This window comes from Dama dama, chromosome 29, assembly GCF_033118175.1.
Source record: "Dama dama isolate Ldn47 chromosome 29, ASM3311817v1, whole genome shotgun sequence".
Lineage (NCBI taxonomy): Eukaryota > Metazoa > Chordata > Mammalia > Artiodactyla > Cervidae > Dama > Dama dama.
The window spans coordinates 33,051,450-33,069,937 of record NC_083709.1 but is presented as its reverse complement, the minus strand read 5'-3'; the positions used below and the strand labels follow the sequence as shown (position 1 = coordinate 33,069,937).

The 18,488-nt window shown below is 39.9% G+C and overlaps 1 protein-coding gene across 2 annotated transcripts in view; it reads right to left on the bottom strand.

Annotated features, from left to right (window-relative positions):
- Positions 1 to 495: 495 nt before the first annotated feature.
- MLLT3 (MLLT3 super elongation complex subunit) overlaps positions 496 to 18,488 on the bottom strand; it is a 290,049-nt gene continuing 272,056 nt past the window's right edge. For both annotated transcript variants that reach the window (XM_061132904.1, XM_061132905.1), the window contains exons 9-11: positions 14,320 to 14,391; positions 13,098 to 13,169; positions 496 to 5,137 (exon numbers count right to left, since the gene is read on the bottom strand). In XM_061132904.1, the coding sequence (XP_060988887.1) occupies positions 5,006 to 5,137; positions 13,098 to 13,169; positions 14,320 to 14,391 (276 nt within the window). In that variant the 3' untranslated portion in view covers positions 496 to 5,005. The remainder of the gene's footprint in view (positions 5,138 to 13,097; positions 13,170 to 14,319; positions 14,392 to 18,488) is intronic.

Genomic DNA, 18,488 nt, shown 5'->3' with positions numbered 1-18,488 from the left:
GGGAGACGACATCCTGTCTTCAGCAAGCCCAGGATGCTCACCTTGACTTTCTCCATGTTGGAGAAAATGCAAGGCCATTATTTTAAAACAAACAAATGAATATCTAGGCTGAAACAAGGGGAAAAGAAGTCCAATTCACGCATGGTCAATTAGAAAGCTTAGCTGTCAGATGAGCCCATCTGGGACTGAGGCTTCCACACCTAAAACCAGTTGCTAGTTGATAAGATACAAAGCAGTCCACTATCGTCCCCTCAAGGGCTTGTCACCTGAAGATAAGGTTTCTCAAATCTGACCTCTCTCTACTCTTAAGCAGCATTACAGAGAGCATTACATCCAATCCCTTGGTTTCTTGCCAAACCGAAAGCATTCTCCGCTCTGTTGATGTAGTCTTTCTCCTTCCTGTCTGAACAAAGTAGCATTTTTTGCCGCTACAGTAAATGCAAGACCTTTGTTAAGTTTGTAAACAGAACCTCCCAGAGAAAAAAGGGGAAAAAGAAAAAAATACCATGCACAAGTAACCTGGTTTATTCCAAGAATGTACCCTACCATTTCTTGCCCAATCTTTGCAGAGCTTAAAAAATGTACTGGTTTTAGGACACAGAATACGGTGCTAGACCCTGGGGACTCAAAAGATGAATGGAACAAAACTGTGCCCCCAGCTGTTTCTCATCTTGCCATTCATTCTTCCTTAAGACCAGCATCACTTCTTGAGAAAGGCTGGGGGCTCATTTTTCTTGTATGCAAAGGGAAACCAAACCTTGGTCAAATGACTCTTAACAAATCAGGAAGACTGTACGCTGAAAAGAAAACGGAGCCACAACAAATTTGGTATGAATTTAAGTAAAACACCTATTTCTGTGCATCTGTACTTACATTTCAACATGGGTTTTAGAGATGGGAAATACATCTTAACAAACGCCTTGTAGTTCACATAGGAGCATCTACACACACATACACAGTGTATCTTTCAACATAACTACACATACACACTCCATTAAAAAAAGATACTGACAGATTTATAAAACGTACTGGCCTTGCACTGGTAATCTCAAGAATACAATTACTTAATTTATTTTTGCACTGCATGGTAGCTCTAGCCACCGTTAGGGATCTGTCAGCATTTCGATCATAACTCTATTTTCAGAATACTGGAATACAAGTGCCAAAATACATATTTACAGTTTACAGACAGTGGTGGCTTTGTCTTCCTTTGACTTCTTCAATGCATCTTCACAAGGGATATTCAAGGATGGCAGTGCCTACATAATAAAAAAGCATCATAGAAAACAAGAGAGGTCAAAAGATGTAGACTTCCAGCCCAAGACTAGACTAAACCATGGGAAATGACTCCTCAACATTCATTGCAGTTGTAGTAGTCTGTACATCATACTCAAGGCTTTAGAGCAACAGTCCAAAGCAAGATTTTAAGATGAGTGTACGTATGGAGTACACAGCATTAGTACACAAAAGTGCTAAGGGTGGAAAGTAGCAAGCATACAGCAAACTACTCCAGAGCAGATCACCTCCACAGTGAGAAAAATGAACACACAGCACCCAATAGCAACACAGGCCATTTCCAACATGAAACATCCAACTCCGTTACCTAGGGACACCTAAAACATTTTAAGAATAAAGTCTCTCTTAAATACAAGTATGTCAACTTATTCACACGTGTGGGGCTCTAAATAGTATGTGGGATGGTATGCAAGTTGAAACTTTTTTTTAAAGAGTAGCTGGGTCTGTAAAAGTTACCAGCAGAAACATTTTTGGTAGAAGATGTGTTTAGTGGAAGACCACCAATTTTATTGGTTCTTCCCACAAAACAGGTGGGTAATTATTCAGATTACAGCAATTTGCTTTGCAATTTAAAAATGTTTAGGACACTCTCCTAGGAATTTTTTCTCCTAGAGATTTTGTCTCCTGATCTTAAGTTTTTATGTTCTCCCCTACTTTGACACAATATGCAAGCATATATAGACATATCTATTTGTCTACATAAAGAGAGGTGGATTATAGTGAAGAAACAAAATGGCTGCACGCATTTTTGTTGCTAACATGCCTGCTATAAACTAAGCATACCTTTTTCTAAATATCCAGCTGCAAAACCAGAGGCAAACGCTAATTGATAAGGGGAGGGGGGAAGTTCTGTACATAAATTTTTTTTCCCTTCGAACTGCTGAGGGAAAATTTAAAGTTTATTATACTCTGGTTGGCTTAAACCATATTCACACTCACCCAATTAATTTTATTGGAAACATCTATATATATATATGTATATATATATATACACACACACACACAAAAGAAATTAAACCCTGCCATTTTCCCTTCATGCTTAAAAAAAACTGAAGCCACTGTTAGAACACACATGTCAAAAATATCTTAACAGGTTTCAAAGGTGAGTGTATATAAATGTGACAGAACTCAGTGGGTCTTTAAGTATAACTATTAGAATTTAATTGAAAGGGGATTTATCATTTTTGCATTTAAAAATCAGATGAGAGCAAGAGTTCAACTTCTAAAAAAAATTAACAATATGACTCTTATTCTACTGGAATTTCATGGAAAACTCATTTTTCTGTCTCCATGAGAGTTAAGTTTTCCTGAATTTTATCCTTTCCAGACAATATTCTGAAGACATTTGCATCATTACCTAAATTTTAGGCCTAAAGCTTATCACTGTGATAGCTTCCCTTCTTACTATCCTTTTTGTCTGCTTACTTCTTATGTTAACCAGTTTCTTGGTCAGTAACCTAGGGAACAAAAACATCTTTACATTGCCAAATCACAGTTTTGGTCACACAATTTAGACACAAAAATAAAAATGGCCCACACTACATATATACATTTCTAGTTAAACTGCACAGATATTTTAGTTAAGCTACATACATTTCTGGCTTAGTTAGAATGTGTGAATTAACATTTAGAAAAATTTCAAGATTTTTAAATGTCGCAAACAATTCCATATAAGCATTGTCCACCCCTTTCACCTGTAAAGAAACAAAACACAACTAAAACCACACAATTCATTAGTCACCTAATGTTCAAAATGACTTGAAGTTCCTCTGTAATTAAACAGAAGTGGACTGCAAAACAAATGCTTCAAGGATGGTCCTGCCAATCATAGGAGTCATAACATTGTTGGAAAAAGTACATTTGTCCTCAGAGAGGATGCTTTTGAGAAGTAATTTACAAGGAGCATGGCTGTATTATAATTTTTTTAAAGGAAAAAATAGTGTCTTTGGATAGGAAAAAAACAATGTAAAAAAAAATCCCCTTTTTAAAATGCAGAAATAACTCCATTATCAATCTGCATTTACATTCCTGCCCAAAAGAATGGGTCTGGAAAGACCATTTTCTGTACAGACCCTAGTTAATCTCTGTATGAAAAGACAGCATCTGGCGTGGGAATCAACAAGGGAGATACTGGTCTATTAGCACACATAGAGACTTTCTTAAGGCTGATCCAGTGAACGAACCTTTGGATCCAGAAGTATTTCTTCGTTTTCTTTTCTTTTCAGTTGAATTCCTAGCACAAAAACTTGGTGTTGAGCTGTTCTTATTTTGCATGTCTCCACTTATGGAGAAGATGGAATAATGACACCAAAAGTACTTTGGGTTTTTTTTTTTTTTCTTTTAAAAATAATTTGCTTTCTTTTGCATGCCACAGGACAGATTTCTAGTTTCAAAACAGGGTACATCAAGAACAAAAATATCCCCCCTCCCCAACCATCTTTATTGTCAACCATCTTTATTGTCACCAATACAAGAAATCCTTCTGGAAACATAAGCAAGTGACTAAACAGGTATCGAACCACTGAATCTACAAGTTAATACATAATCTGTTACGGCAGAATAATCAAGAGTTTTCCCCCAAAGAAAGATTTTGATTTTTCAAATATAAAAGAGTCTAAGAGGATCATATGAGAACAAACAAAAATCTCTTACTCCAGGTTTGATGGTAAAGATGGGTAACACACGGGCAGCTGAAGAAAGCTGAAACTCTTACTAATAAATAGATCCAAATTAAGAATTTCTACAACATTTCTTTAGAAAACAGAATCAGAATTCCTTCTTTTTTTTTAAATGATGATCCTGTGGAATGCATTCACTTCCATATTTATCTAATATCATAACAATGAAACAGACACAAGGATGTTGATGACAGCTCAACAATGTAGGATGCAGGACGTTTACGGTACACGTTTGTTTAAAAGTCCTACAGGTTTATTGACTAAGGCTAGACAGCAATTCATACGATCCTATTTGGTGCCTTTACTACCATGGTCCAAGATCATTCATCATATGGATACAGCCAAGGACTGTAACTTTCAGGAAAAAAAGACCACAAAGAAGAAAATCAGGGTGGCTATTTGGTCCCCCCAGTTGATCATTTGTGTCCTGGAACTGGAAAAAAAAGGTGGAAAATACAGACTGCAACGAGTTAAGGGACTTGGAAAAAGTTGCTGGAGAGTGGCACGGTATACGGAGTAAGGTCACTGGGCTTGGGATGGCAAGGGCGCTGCATTGAAAGAGCATCCACGGGACCGAGAGATTAGAATGTCTTGTGGTGTCATTCCCTCAACGACTCTATAGTATGCGATTAATAAATAGATCAGTTATGTAATAAGGCAGTGTGTTGAATATGCATTTGTCCTGTGGAATGAACCACCACAGAGAGAGACACGTGATACCATACACATTCTTTAAGTTTTCTCGTGTTGTGTTTGATCTGTTTGTTTTCAAGGCTATCCAGGCTAACTCTTCCCGGGGATTTCCTTGGAGAGAAGAGTGGTCCACTGAGGCTGGTTTGCTGAACCTCTCCTTTATCAAGAGATGATGACTGGCTTTAAAGAAAAATAAAGCTGAAGGTTGTTTGCTTTTTACTTTTTTCCCTTTTGGTTGCATCATTCTGAGTGTTTTCATATAAACAAACAAGGAAAAAAAATCACAACCAAAAAAAAAAAAAAAACAATAGTTTTTGATGCATCCAGTTGTTGTATCCTCAGGATGTTCCAGATGTTTCCAGGTAACTCTGTAGTTTACGAACTGTGGTTTTGTCCAGCGAGCAAAGGTCAAAATCAAATGTTGTGTTTGTGATATGAAAGTGTCCAGTTTCTTCTATAAGGTTCACAATCTAGAGGAGTGAAGAAGAGAAAGTTTAGGCAATAAGCAATAGGCATCAAACTGCAAAAAGAGAGGGAGAGAGTCAAATATGGAACCCAAAGGGTTAAGAGACTCATTAATAGAAAGAAGGTCCCATATTATTGATGGCACCAAACTACCTCTTAGCCAATTTGGTAGGTCAAAGGAATATTAACCCTTTGAACTTCTCAATGAGAGCAGATTACCTGTTCTCATCATTCATATTCTTTAAACTGATTCCTAACTTTTAAGTCATCAACAAACTATTTTACTATAGTGGTGGGAGTAAGAATGGGTAGTTAGTGGGAGATACAATTTCAAGACCCTTTTAAAAATTAGTCACTGACCCAAAGGACAGTGGCTGTACTTAACAGATGAAAGGAAATTCCAGCCTAGGAATAACAAAACTCCTTATAAAAATATGTACATGCAGAGCACATATCAAATAACGATCATTCTTCTTTCTGATTACCTTATTGTTGAAAGTTTAGAAAATGCAATAAATGCACCAAAAAAAAAAAGAAAAAAGAAATCATTTCCATTTCTACCTCCCTAAAGATATGGGTAGTGACTATAGAGGGGCTCAAGGAAGACTTCTGGGGTGCTGGGACTGTTTCATTGCTTGATTTGGTTACTGGTGACAAAAGATGCATTCACTTTGTTAAAATTGATCTAGCTGCACATTTTGTTATGCTTCCACAAAAAAATAAATAAAAATCTATATTCATTCCATCAGTCATGTTCAGTGCATGGCCTTGAGTATTTAGAGGTAATAAGTATTATCTACAGAAAGAAAGGATGCCTTTGTCTCCCCATTTGGAATAGTTATACCTCATTTCTTGAATTGACTCCAACTTCCAGAAATATGATCAACAAAAGTGGTGAGACAGAGGCACTGTTGGTTTTGCCTGGTTTTCAGGAGGACACTTTCTTAAGGTTTCAACATTAGCAATGATGTTGGTTATGATTTGAAAGAATTTTTTATCCTGTTATGTGTCTTTCTATTCCTATTTTACAAATAATTTTATCAGAAATAGATACTGTGCCTGGGTAGTATAGGTTTTAGGTATGTTTGTTGTGAGTAAATTGGGATGGAGGGAGGTTAATTTTAGCAAGCTTTGTGAAGGAAAGAGGAAAATCACCATCAAGATGAAAGAAAAACTTTGTGCAGAGAAACCAACTGGCAACCCATTTGGCCTATTTGCAGTTGTCTGTTATCCTCTTTTACTTGCTTCTGTTCTTTTTCAATCACCTTAAGAGGAATAATTTTAATTATTCAGTCTATTATTTATTCAATGAAGTTTTAGATTACCTAATCTGGAGTTGAAAACAGCAGAATGGAAACTTTTGACCTTCTCTTCTTACAATTAGTTTTCTTCAAAAAACAGTAAATTTGTGAACTGTTTCCTATGGGTCAGTGGCTCTCAATAGAAAATGCGCTCCCCATTCCTGACATATTTGACTGCCACAGAAACATAAAAGGCACAGTGAACTTCAATCCAATTAGTTGCACAACTCCAGACTGAGCTGTTATTGCCTCATTCAACTTCTGGAACTTTTTTTTTTTTTTTTACAGATATAACTATGGGTTTAATAACAAAACCAGTTATTCCCCTTGCAAAATCATGACAGTCACAGCAGACTGCCTACCTCCTATTCATGTGTCCCTTCTTTCCTAGCAGAAGCTTGACTTTCTGGGAGTGGCAATACACCCAGCTAAAACACCGGCCTCCCAGACCCACTTGCAGCGCTGGACAGACACTGCTATTCACAGTTTGTCAAAAGTCACTGGGCTTTTAGGAAAAGTTTCAGAAGGGTATAGACTATGGGCAGGTGACTTTTGCCCTCTGCTCGCTTCCTGTCTGGAAAGAAGATGCAACTCTGGAAGTGCAGCAGCTGTCTTCCCCTCATGTGGATGAATCAAAGATATGAAAGATGGCAGAGCAGAATGGCAATGAGTCTATGTCCTCAGTGCATCTTTTAAGCTACCACACCAACCATGAGTCACTTACCTCCAGGCCTATTATTATATGGGGTGGCAGGGAGGCAGGATGCAGGGGTAGAGAGGGAGTCTTACTTGCTTAAACCACTAGACTCAGCGTTCAGTTACATGCATCAAGAGATTATCTGAAGGTATGTTTCTGATTATGGTTAAAGTATGACATTCATGTAAGAATTTATCAAGCTAGATCTTATTAACACTAAAGATCTTAAATGAACTCTCATTGGCTTTTATTAGTTAATAGTTACAGGATAAGTCACCCCCATACATTCATATACATAAAGAAACATGCACACACAGCTATGTCCACAAATATAAGCCTTTCAAGGCAGTCCAATACTTACTATATATTTAACATTAATTGAATTAATTTACTCTGGAAAGTACTCTTATCTTTTTTGCTGCATTGATTAGAAATACTAAAGACCAACTGAAAATGTGTAAACTTCAGTAGAGCAACAAACAGCCCCTTCAGAGAGCTCTTTTAGGATGGACAAAATAGCCTTTCAATTTATGCAACAGAAGCAAATGACAATTATCCCAGAGTGTGGCTCCACTTCTCAACCAGCTGGCCAGCAGGTAAATGCCCAAACATTCAGAATAGAGAATACTGAATTTGGCATATTGAATCCTGACTCTTTTCATACTGTTTATGGGGTCCTCAAGGCAAGAACAATGAAATGGTTTGGCATTCCCTTCTCCAGATCATGGCATCCAGTCCTATCACTTCATGGCAAATAGATGGGGAAACAATGGAAACAGTGACAGACTTTATTTTGGGGGGCTCCAAAATCACTGCAGATGGTGACTGCAGCCATAAATTAAAGGACACTTGCTCCTTCGAAGAAAAGCTATGACCAACCTAGACAGCATATTAAAAAGCAAAAAAGGTCAATCTAGACAAAGCTATGTTTTTTCCAGTAATCAGGTATGGATGTGAGAGTTGGACTATAAAGAAAGCTGAGTGCCGAAGAATTAATGCTTTTGAACTGTGGTGTTGAAGAAGACTCTTGAGAGTCCCTTGGACTGCAAGGAGATCCAATCAGTCAATCCTAATGAGATCAGTCCTCACTATTCATTGGAAGGACTGATGCTGAGGCTGAAGTTCCAGTATTCTGGCCACCTGATGCAAAGAACTGACTCATTGGAAAAGAACCTGATGCTTGGAAAGACTGAAGGCAGGAGGAGAAGGGGATGACAGAGGATGAGATGCTCAGATGGCATCACCGACTTGATGGACATGAGTTTGAGCAAGCTCTGGGAGTTGGTGATGGACAAGGAAGCTTGGCAGTCACAAAAAGTCAGACATGACTAAGCAACTGAACTGAACTGATCCCGACTGTGCTCTTTGAATGGCATTGGACAGAATATCAGAACCTCTGAGCCTCAATTTCCTCATCTGTAAAATGGGGAAAAAGCCACCCATTCTACCTATCATGCAATGTTGTTTAGAGGATTAAATAATACACAGAACATGAAGCTTCTTTATAAGTTGCAAATTGCTACACAGATGAGGGCAACATGATTATGACTACCACGTAAACATAAACTTATCCTTAATTATCCGGGAGGTAACTATACAGCACATGAGTTTTCACACCCAGTGCTTTTTCCTCTGCCCCTCATTGACTGTTGGCCATTTCATTAGCACTAAAACAAATGAAGCAGGGAAAATGCCAGAAGCTAAAAGTCAAAAAAGATCTCCTTGAAATTAAAAAAAAAAGTATAATAAAAGTTTGCAGGAGGGAGGAAAGAAAACAGGGAGAATAGCAGCTGAAGGAAAGTAGTTGAAATAACAAGGGATTTCCCTGGAGGGTCAATGGTTAAGATTTTGCCTTCCACTGCAAGCAGTGTGGGTTCAATCCCTGGTTGAGGAGCTAAGATCCCACATGACTCACGGCCAAGAAATCAAAACATTAAACAGAAGCAATATTGCAGCAAATCCAACAAAGATGTTAAAAAATCAAAAACAAAAAAATCTTTTTAAATGACAAACTAACACCACAATGTGGGGGTGAAGAGGTACAGTCCTACATTTTCCCTTGAAAATGACAGGTAACGCACCATTGTAAGAAAATAGAATTCTGTGACTCCATCTAGTTGCTTACTAATTACTAAACAATAAGTGGAAGACAGAATAATAAAAACACCTTCTAGAAAAGGCCACTTGGTTTTAAAGCAAATAAACACATTTACCCACTAGGACATTCAACCCCATCACCTCAAGGGCATTGTACTATCTTGCAGGTTCTGGGGCTTCGATTACAGCTCTCCTGCCTCCTCCACAAACAGCACACCCCACCCCGCCTGCAGCCACACACACACAAAGAACTGAAGGGGATCTGATCAACCTCACTAAATGAGCCCTGCATTTTTATGGGAGCTTGTAAGAATGCATCAAGGTGGAGGCAAAGACGGCCTTAGAGCAGTGCGGTGCCAACAGATGGGGCGTTCAGGACTATTTGCCAATGGGAACAGCATTAATGATTTGAATTATTAGAGCATGAATCTACACCCTCAATTAAGTAAAGACTTCATAAAGAAAAATAAATGTGGGTTCCTTTCCAGGAATCCTGATAGTTAGAACATCAGAAACAGAGCATTAACATGCTTTATGGTAATGACACAAGCCACACAGCCTGCAGACACCACCCTGCTGGTCCCTGAAGGACACCCTGCTGCCCTGCCATAGGACTCCCCGATCTGCAAATGCACATGGTGCCACCCAGGTGTCGTTACCATGCATCATACAGCAATGATGAATCCGACTCCAAAATAAGAGTAATAATAAAAGACAGAGTGGCCGCAGAGGGGGAAAGCAGGCAAGGGCACATATTATGTTATAGGTAGTGAAAGAGGAAGAGCATGTAAATTGCTGAGCTCATTCTTCAGGTGATGGTGGCTGTGAAAATTTTGTGATGGATTATTTCCTGCCACATCAGCTTTGGAGGGGGTACTATGCAAGTTTTTTTTTTTTTTTTTAAGGGATAAGATCCACTTGTTAAGTCTATGGCTCCTCCCCCCAACCCTGGTTATAAAAGTCATAAAAAATTATAAAAAGGTAATAAATTATTTGTAGTCTGATTTTACATATATATGCATATATATATATATATATATATATGTATGTATGTATATAGGCTTCCCTGATGGCTCAGTGGTAAGGAATCTGCCTGTAGAGCAGGAGACGTGAGTTTGATCCCTGGGTTGGGAAGATCCCCTGGAGAAGAGAATGGTAACCCACTCCAGTATTCTTGCCTGGAGAATCCCATGGACAGAAGAGCCTGGTGGTCTACAGCCCAGAAAGTCACAAAAAGTCAGACACAACTGAGGGACTGAACACACACACACACACACACACACACACACTTTTTAAAAGGATTCTTTTCACCCAAAGCAGCCTCTTCACGGAGTGAGAAGTCATGAACAAGTTTTGCTTCTGTCTGGAGGGAAGTCAGTGCTGGGGTGAGCTAGGTCTTCCTGCAGAATGGCCCCTGCTGTGTGGACAGGGAAGCCCCTTCTATGACTGTGACAACATGTGTCCTATTGGAGTTAGGAGGTGGGCCATCAGGCTCAAATCTTCAAGGAATTCTAAAATACAACAGGAGATTCCCCAGGGTGGAGAAGATCACTTTCGGCAAAACACTTTTCAGGGAGAGTTCTCCCCATTGTTATAACACTCTGCCATACCATTTATTGCTCATCTCCCTAAAGAAAATTCTAAGTTTAATAGCTGTTACCCAAACTGCTGAACCAGCCTCTAAAGAAGCCCTGGTTTTCCTCAGAGGTTACTTTTTACCTCCTGAGGAGGATGCAAGCCCAGACTCAGAGCTGGAACTGCAGGAGAGTTTAGAAGTGTTCAGTCTCCCTTTCCAAATAAATGCTAAACATGTGGTTTAAAGAAGAATGAAATTATTAGTCCGAGGTACTGACATCTCTGGTTTTGACTGTGTCCACTGTACTACATTTTTACCTGATGGAAAAGGGCCTTAAGAACACAGCCTCTCTTGATCTAATGCTTTCTGTTCATTAACCTGGATGCCGGGTGCCAGCACTGCATGACCCCAGAGTAAAAGAGATAAACCACTTTTTGTGAGCCAAATAAAAATGTCAGGCCAGATTTTCTGATGGGATGCCTTTCATAGGAAAAGGACTGGGATGGGATCCCGGGCTCACTAGAAATCCTGTCTCAGGTGCTGCGGTCTGCATGGCAGAGAAGACATAGACTCCGGAATGCAGTCCATGGGATGAGCAGCGCTCAAGGTGGAGAATAACATCAGTGCTCAATAGTGCTATGCTTTACAATAGGAATTAATTAAGCAGTAAACCGTGACAGGACATGCATCATGGTATCATAATCACAAGCCTCAGCTGCATTACAAGGCAAAAGGCCAAAGACTGAGAGCTTTCAACCGGCCTGGGAATGCAATTAGGTTGAAACACTGTGGGCCCTGGAGTGCCTTTATGCCAGGTTAAAAATTCATAGATATCACTCTCTCCCTCTAGAATGCTAAAATAATCCACTTCCATGAAACTCTCCAGTTAAGCCACCTTCCCTCACTATGCTTTCAAAGGTCAAAATAAAGGGCAATGTGAAATTGGAAAAGCCAATGACACCCCATGGTAAGACCCTGCCCAGTGGCCTAGTATCCTCAATTCACTGGCTGGCTTTCTGTGAGAAGGGGGTCCCAATACTGCCCAAACATCTATCTTGCTCTCCTGTGAGACACTATTTAGGTCCAACTTGTGCAATAATAGCTATATTAGACAGCTTTTCCATAGTGGTTCAGAGCTAGTGCTCAGGGAAAAAATGGGAAAATCAGCTAAATAGATTTACCATCACCATTCAGGAAATGGGCCCCAAATAATTGCCAAGTGGCAGGCTAACTGACTAATTTTCAGTTGTACAGAAAAAAACTGAAGAAAAATACTCTCGATATACTAGGATATGTCTTACAGCAAGCCACTCAGATCCTGCTCCCTGACCTATTACACACTTAGATAGACATGCAAGAAATGCAACTTATCCTCAATTAAGAATTATAGGTCTGTAGTCTTCTGTTCAAGTCTGAAACTCTAGAAGGTTTAAAAAGCTTATCACACCAATCAGGGAACTTGCAAAGTTTGAGAGTTTGTATTTATAGATTTAACCAAAAATGTACACAGAATATAAATGTGACCATCAGCCATTAAATATTAAAAACACACACACATATACACACAGCTGGGGTAGATTAAGTACTAACATCAAGTCATTTGAAAGCAGTCTTTAAAAAGAATTCAAGCAGCAAAATAATCTACAAACCTACCCTGGAATTTAGAATACAACCTTTTTGAGTGTTAAAGAAAAATTATTTTAATTTTTGATGCAATGGGCACACATACTGTAACCGTATGAAAACTAAAAACCACCCTACTTCTCAAAACATCAAATTGTACTAATAGAAATGTCCCCACTCTACAAGTATTCCACAGTTGAGTTCATAATAATAGAATGTATGTTAAACAAGATAAGACAAAAGAGGAAAATATTTATTTTCCTTAGAATAGCATTGGCAAAGGTTACTAAATTGAATCACAAATGTTTACAGCACTTGACTGCAGTTCTTATCACTGTTTTCCGATGAAACCAGAAGCCTGGCCCCAAAAGTTTCTGCATTCCTCCCATCCCCTGGTCAGCCCACACAACAGCATCAGATGGCTTGAGATCAGTATATTGCAGCATCGTCACTTCCCCAAGTGCCCCGTTTTCACTGTCTGTGGCACCAAAGAAGCCCCAAAGCAGACTTCCAGGTAGCCCTGGAAATAAGCCCCCTTCCCAAATATTCTGCAGGTGGCACTGGCCCAGACAGCATGTGGCCAGTGTGGCCTCCAGGCGCTGCCACACCAGCGCAGGACGAACCAGACCTCAAGGCTTCTGCAAAGGGTGGTGTTCAGAAGCCTTCCTCACCTGCTGCAGAATGTGTCTTTCCCTCAACGTCATCAGCCTTCTGTGAAGCTCTACCAGTTCATCGAGGTATGCCTGAAAGAGAAGGGTGTGCCCCCAACGACAAGCATTTAGGAAGCAGTTCAAAAATAAAAGGATAAACAAGTAAGAACATACCAGAGGTGGTTAGAGGTTGCACATTCTACCTTCTACTCTAAGCTGTGTGGATGCACCGCCCAAGGCCTTTGCAGACCAACTCTCCTTTGGCCAACTAGTTTTTTTTCAAGGCAGCTTTTTTACAAAAGGCAATTTGTGAACTTATTTACTCTCAGTAAGATCCAAGTGAACAGGATTAACCCTCTCCCAACAATGCCTCTAAAGAGAGAAAGGGAATTCAATGAAAAATTGTGAGCTTAAGCATATTATCACAGTACATATCCTTTTTTTCAATTATTCTTCCACCTTAGGCTTTTTTCTCTTAGTTATAATATTTCTAAGTTTGAACATGGGAGTATCAATGCATATTACTAATCATGTAATTAGGGCAAGTTGGAGGGGAAAAAAACCTCTCCTGGTCATATCTAACATGGCCAGTGAACAGCAAGTAACAGGACAGAAGAATGTCTTACGAAAAATAGAGGTCACTATCCAAATTAGCATCTGGCTTGCCAAGAGTTCCCCTGAAAAGGCTGGGGTGCACCTTCATATGCTCAGACTCGTGTCTTTGTTAGCATAAATGCCTGGGTATTCTTCGTGCCATTTGCAATGAAAGCAAATAAAGGTTTGTGAGGCATTATCCAGGCCTACCCCGATCCTGCAAAGCATGTGAGGACCCTGCTTACAACAGGACACAAACCCCCAACAACCCTTGAAGTCAGATTTTGGATGCGTGACTGCACACTAGGGGAAAACACACTGCAGTGGGGTCAGATGTCGTGCTCACTTAGGTCTGAGATTCCTTAACCCTCCACCTCCACCACAACTCTCTCACCTCCTAATTCCATGTACCTGAAATCCCTTGGCTATCATGGATAGCAAAAGGCCAAGTTTATCTTGTTTACTGGAGATGTAAACAAGATTTTGAAAATAAACTACAAAGCACTGGGAAGAAGTGCCTGTCGTTTGGGGATTTCAGGCCCTTCTGATGAAGAAAATGAAATGAGAACCAGAAAGAATGATCAAGGGAAACACAACGAAACAAGAGTGTCAGGGCTACATTACTCACGGTAACAGACTAGAAACCTACCTTGTCACATTCACCATTCTTTATTTGCTTATCTGATTTGCTTTGCTTTATTGGACTTTTCACTTCAAGAATCTAGGGATCAAAGAGAACACAGTTAAATTTGATTGCTAGCACTGCTTGGCTAACCTGCCACATAAACAAAAGCACTATGAATGAAATGCATAATAACATCACTTTCCAAAGAGCATTTCTCCTCCTCACATTTTATTTCTTCTCCTCTAATCTGACTTTCTCTGGGAAAATAAATTACTTATATCTGAAATGCTGAGTCAGGGCAAGAGAACTTAAAAAAAAGTGACGATAAGGAAATTGATCTAAGCTTCCAAGGCTGCTTCTCTTTAGTGACAACACTCTCACACATATGCACAGCAGCTGAGTTGTAGAAGATTACAGTCCCCTCTGGCAAGAAATTTTTCTTATTCATCCTGTTGTTTCAACATGACTACCCATGCTCAGTGCAGTAAGGATGATAAGACAAACACTCAAATACCCTTTCTAGTACCTGCCTCTCAGATTCTAAAAAGCACTCCTGTCTACTAAATTCAGGAAGCTTTGGAAGTGAAGTTGGCTGCCACACTGGCTGCTCCCAACTTGGAATCCTCCTACTCAAGAAATAAAGAGCCAGGACCATCTTCTGTATTCTAAGAAACAATGTGTTTACCCATGACAAAATACCCAGTGCCTTTCCTTTGATCTGAACCAATTAGAGCTTAGGTTATGAACAGCAGTTTTGCATACTGTTCAGACGGTGGGGAACCACATTTCTAATTAATAAAAAGGAGAAATACATTATTACTTAATAAACACAGTTGATTAATTAGAATTTTCAAAATTGAGTATTATGCTTAAAATGGTGAGAAGCACTGAAATTATTGATGAGTGTTTACAGACATATAAAAACATAAAGGCAAAGGTAATTTATCTTTTTCATTATATTCTCATTATCAAATGAGTTACAATCTGAAACTAATATTGAGGAAGAAAATGCCAATAAAGGAGATATTGAAGAAGTTTACTCTTCTTTAGCGCACATACACACACAAGTCTCACAGTTCTGTTCAAAGGTCTACCACTTCCAAAACGCACAGAAGATTTTTAAAATGAATCCACATTTATTTTGTAATTTAACTTGTGGAGAGAGCATTGACTGGGCTCAGAAACCCAAGTTCAGGTACCAGCCCTATCATTTAATGTTTTTTTGAACTTTGACAAAAATGAGACAAATAAAATGAGAGCTAGGAGCAAGGGAGCATCCAGGTTCCCATTGAGCCATGAAATTCTCTACTGTTAATAAGCACTTTACTTGCTGAGGATGACATTGTAGAAAAGACCAAATACTTCTCAAAAGGAATACATGTTTGTTTGAATTTAGGGAAATGTATAAGAAGTGAGCTCCTAACAGCATCTTGCCTGAGAATCGCCTTTCTTCCTTCGTTTTTGAGATTAAGATACCAGATGATCAACGTGGCCGGGCTAATTTCAAACATAATACTTCTGGCAACACAAGGAAATTACTTAATCACAGAGGCAAAGCAATAGCTTTTAGTAAAGGAAACCAAACACCCCCACTACATTCAGAACTCCCTTCTCTATTTTGGCTGGAAATGAGACCTCGAGGGAACGTTCGTTCGCACTGCGACCTAGGAGTAAGTAGGTCAGTAGATGGCACTCCTCGCCAACTCAGATGCAGGGCTGGGCCAGGCAGAGCCGATCTGCTGTGAATGCAGGCGAGAGGGAAAGAACAGCCCCTGTCTGCCTGCCTTGTGCATTAGAAAACCAAATTCTGTTCCCATCATATCCTTCCCCTGCATACCCCGCCATTCCCTGCCCCAAGTCATTGTTCTCTGGGGACCAAGTGACCGAGAACTCTCCATGGGGTCCAGAGAGTCGTGAACTAGGTTGAGAGAGTTCCACCACCTTCTCTTCAAAGCAGAAAATAGAACACGCAGGGCGCTGAAATCCCATCCTACACATTCCATAAGTGCTGCGGCACAGGAGGCCCAGAGACAGACACTGAAATCCTGGTTTCTTTCTTCTGAAGCCTCAGAGGCAGGAACAAAAGCCCCGGGTGTCAGTGATCCGCCTCGAGTTACTGAGGGGCTGCCCAGAGAGGGCTCAGTTAATCTTCCTGCTTTGATCTCTCCCTGCTCCAAAATAAACAGCTTTGTCAAAACCTCATTCTGAGAGCTGATCCACGCTGAAGACAATTGTTTTCTTTATGATCATTTCTTATCTTTAAGGAAACGACTCCAGAATAGAAAAATATGGCACCTTGTCTTCCACAGGCCAATTTCAAACCAGTTTAACTGGATGGACTCTTTTATTTCATTCAACACGCCTCCCAGGCTGATAGGTGATTTATGATATTCTGAATATTAACTTGGGTCCGATGGATCGCTTCCTTCCTTTGAGGTCCCCCCTCTCCTCCCTCCCCTTCAATACTTTCAGCCAAAAAGGATCTAGAATTTTGATTTTGTTTGAAATTCACATAAAGAAGTTTGAAGTTTAAAAAAAAAAAAAAAACTTTGGCTAAAATGGCACAGCATTATTCTTCTCTATTAAGCTGTAGAGAGAAAAAACAGTCACTCAGACTGCTGAGAGGCACCATGTATGCAGGTGATAGTCTCTGAAAATAAAACTATGATGAGTTGCGCTACTATCCTTAATCTGAGGATCTGGCTTGAGAATCAGATTTTCAAGATTATTATTTTTCTGTATTCTTTTGTGAGGACTGACAACTCAATTACTCAGCAGATGGATTCTCTACCACTGGGTCTTTGATGTTAACGATCACTAGTAGCTCCTAACAATACTCAGGTTAATTACTTGCTTTGTTGACATATGGCTCTCTCTCTGTTCACTTTTTTTCCAAGAATTAGAAATGTCTGACTCAGTGAGCACTTTCTCTCTTCCCCAGTCCCGAGAAAATTGAGAAAAGGTAAGGAAACCATAACTTTGCCTGGTAATTTATAGAAACTTTGAGACTATTGTCAACCTACAGAGACAGAGAGAGAATAGGCGAGGGATATGAAAGAAGAAGACTCAAGAGTCTGCCCATTTCACAGTTTGGCCTTCCTGGTAAGTTTTCGCTTATTTCACATGAACTTTCAGATCATCTCATCATCATCACTATCACACTCAAACACACACACACACACACGACTAAACACACTCCAGTTCTAAGACACAGGTCCAAAGAGGAAAGCACCCTTGGGGTACATATATTTCCTACCCTTAACTAGTTAAAAGTGAAAGCATATGGACCTGCTTATTATGCTTCTAGGTGTATGGAGAAAGTGACATATAACTGAGTATTCCTGACAGATTGAAGATTCACATGTGTGAAGCTACATTTGTCAAATAAACATATGCCAAGAAACCAGTGGTATGCTATTTAATCGGATAAAGTAATTTTTACCCTTTCTAGATAGATGGTACCATTTCAATTTTGTTTTTCTTCTTTTCATTCTGCCAGACAGTCAATAAAAAAAAGTCTGACAAAGAATCTAAACCTTTCCCTGAAACCAGGGCCAGGTCAAGACTGCAGCAGGTCCAGGAAGAGAATGGGGCAGTTCTGTCTGCAAGGCAAGATGGTGGCTTGTTGGAGCTGCATTTATTTAGCAAGCATAGTCTTCACTCCACCTGGGAACAATGCTGAAGGAGACTACTGCAGGGCACAAAAGCACATCCTATAACGCCCTGCCCTCCTGGCCCTGCCAAGGCCACCATCACCACCCAGGAAGAATCCTAATTCCAATACACCACCCACTGGAAGCAGAAATCAGGCCTACATAGGTTGAAATTGGATATAAAAATATATTCAAGGTCCAAATGCTATTCTATTGACAGTTTATACCGAAGCATACACTTACAAAAGAATCGTCAAAGTTATCTAGTTAGCCAGCCTAGGGCCCTTTTCTCAACTGACTGGCAATGATGGTTATGCCCGTGGTCCTCAGTTTCCCCTGACATGCTTGATTTGGGAGTACTGGGCAGCCACACTTGAGGTGACAGCTGGCTGGGTCATGGGTATGGCTGGCTCTGGAGGTGGGGAGACACATGAACTGTGGGGAGTTAGGATAAGGAAGAAGAAAGTACAACTCCTTGCAGGTCAGTCTGTAATGGATGACGAGGTTGGGCCTGCAGTCACATGTAGGACACAAGGAAAC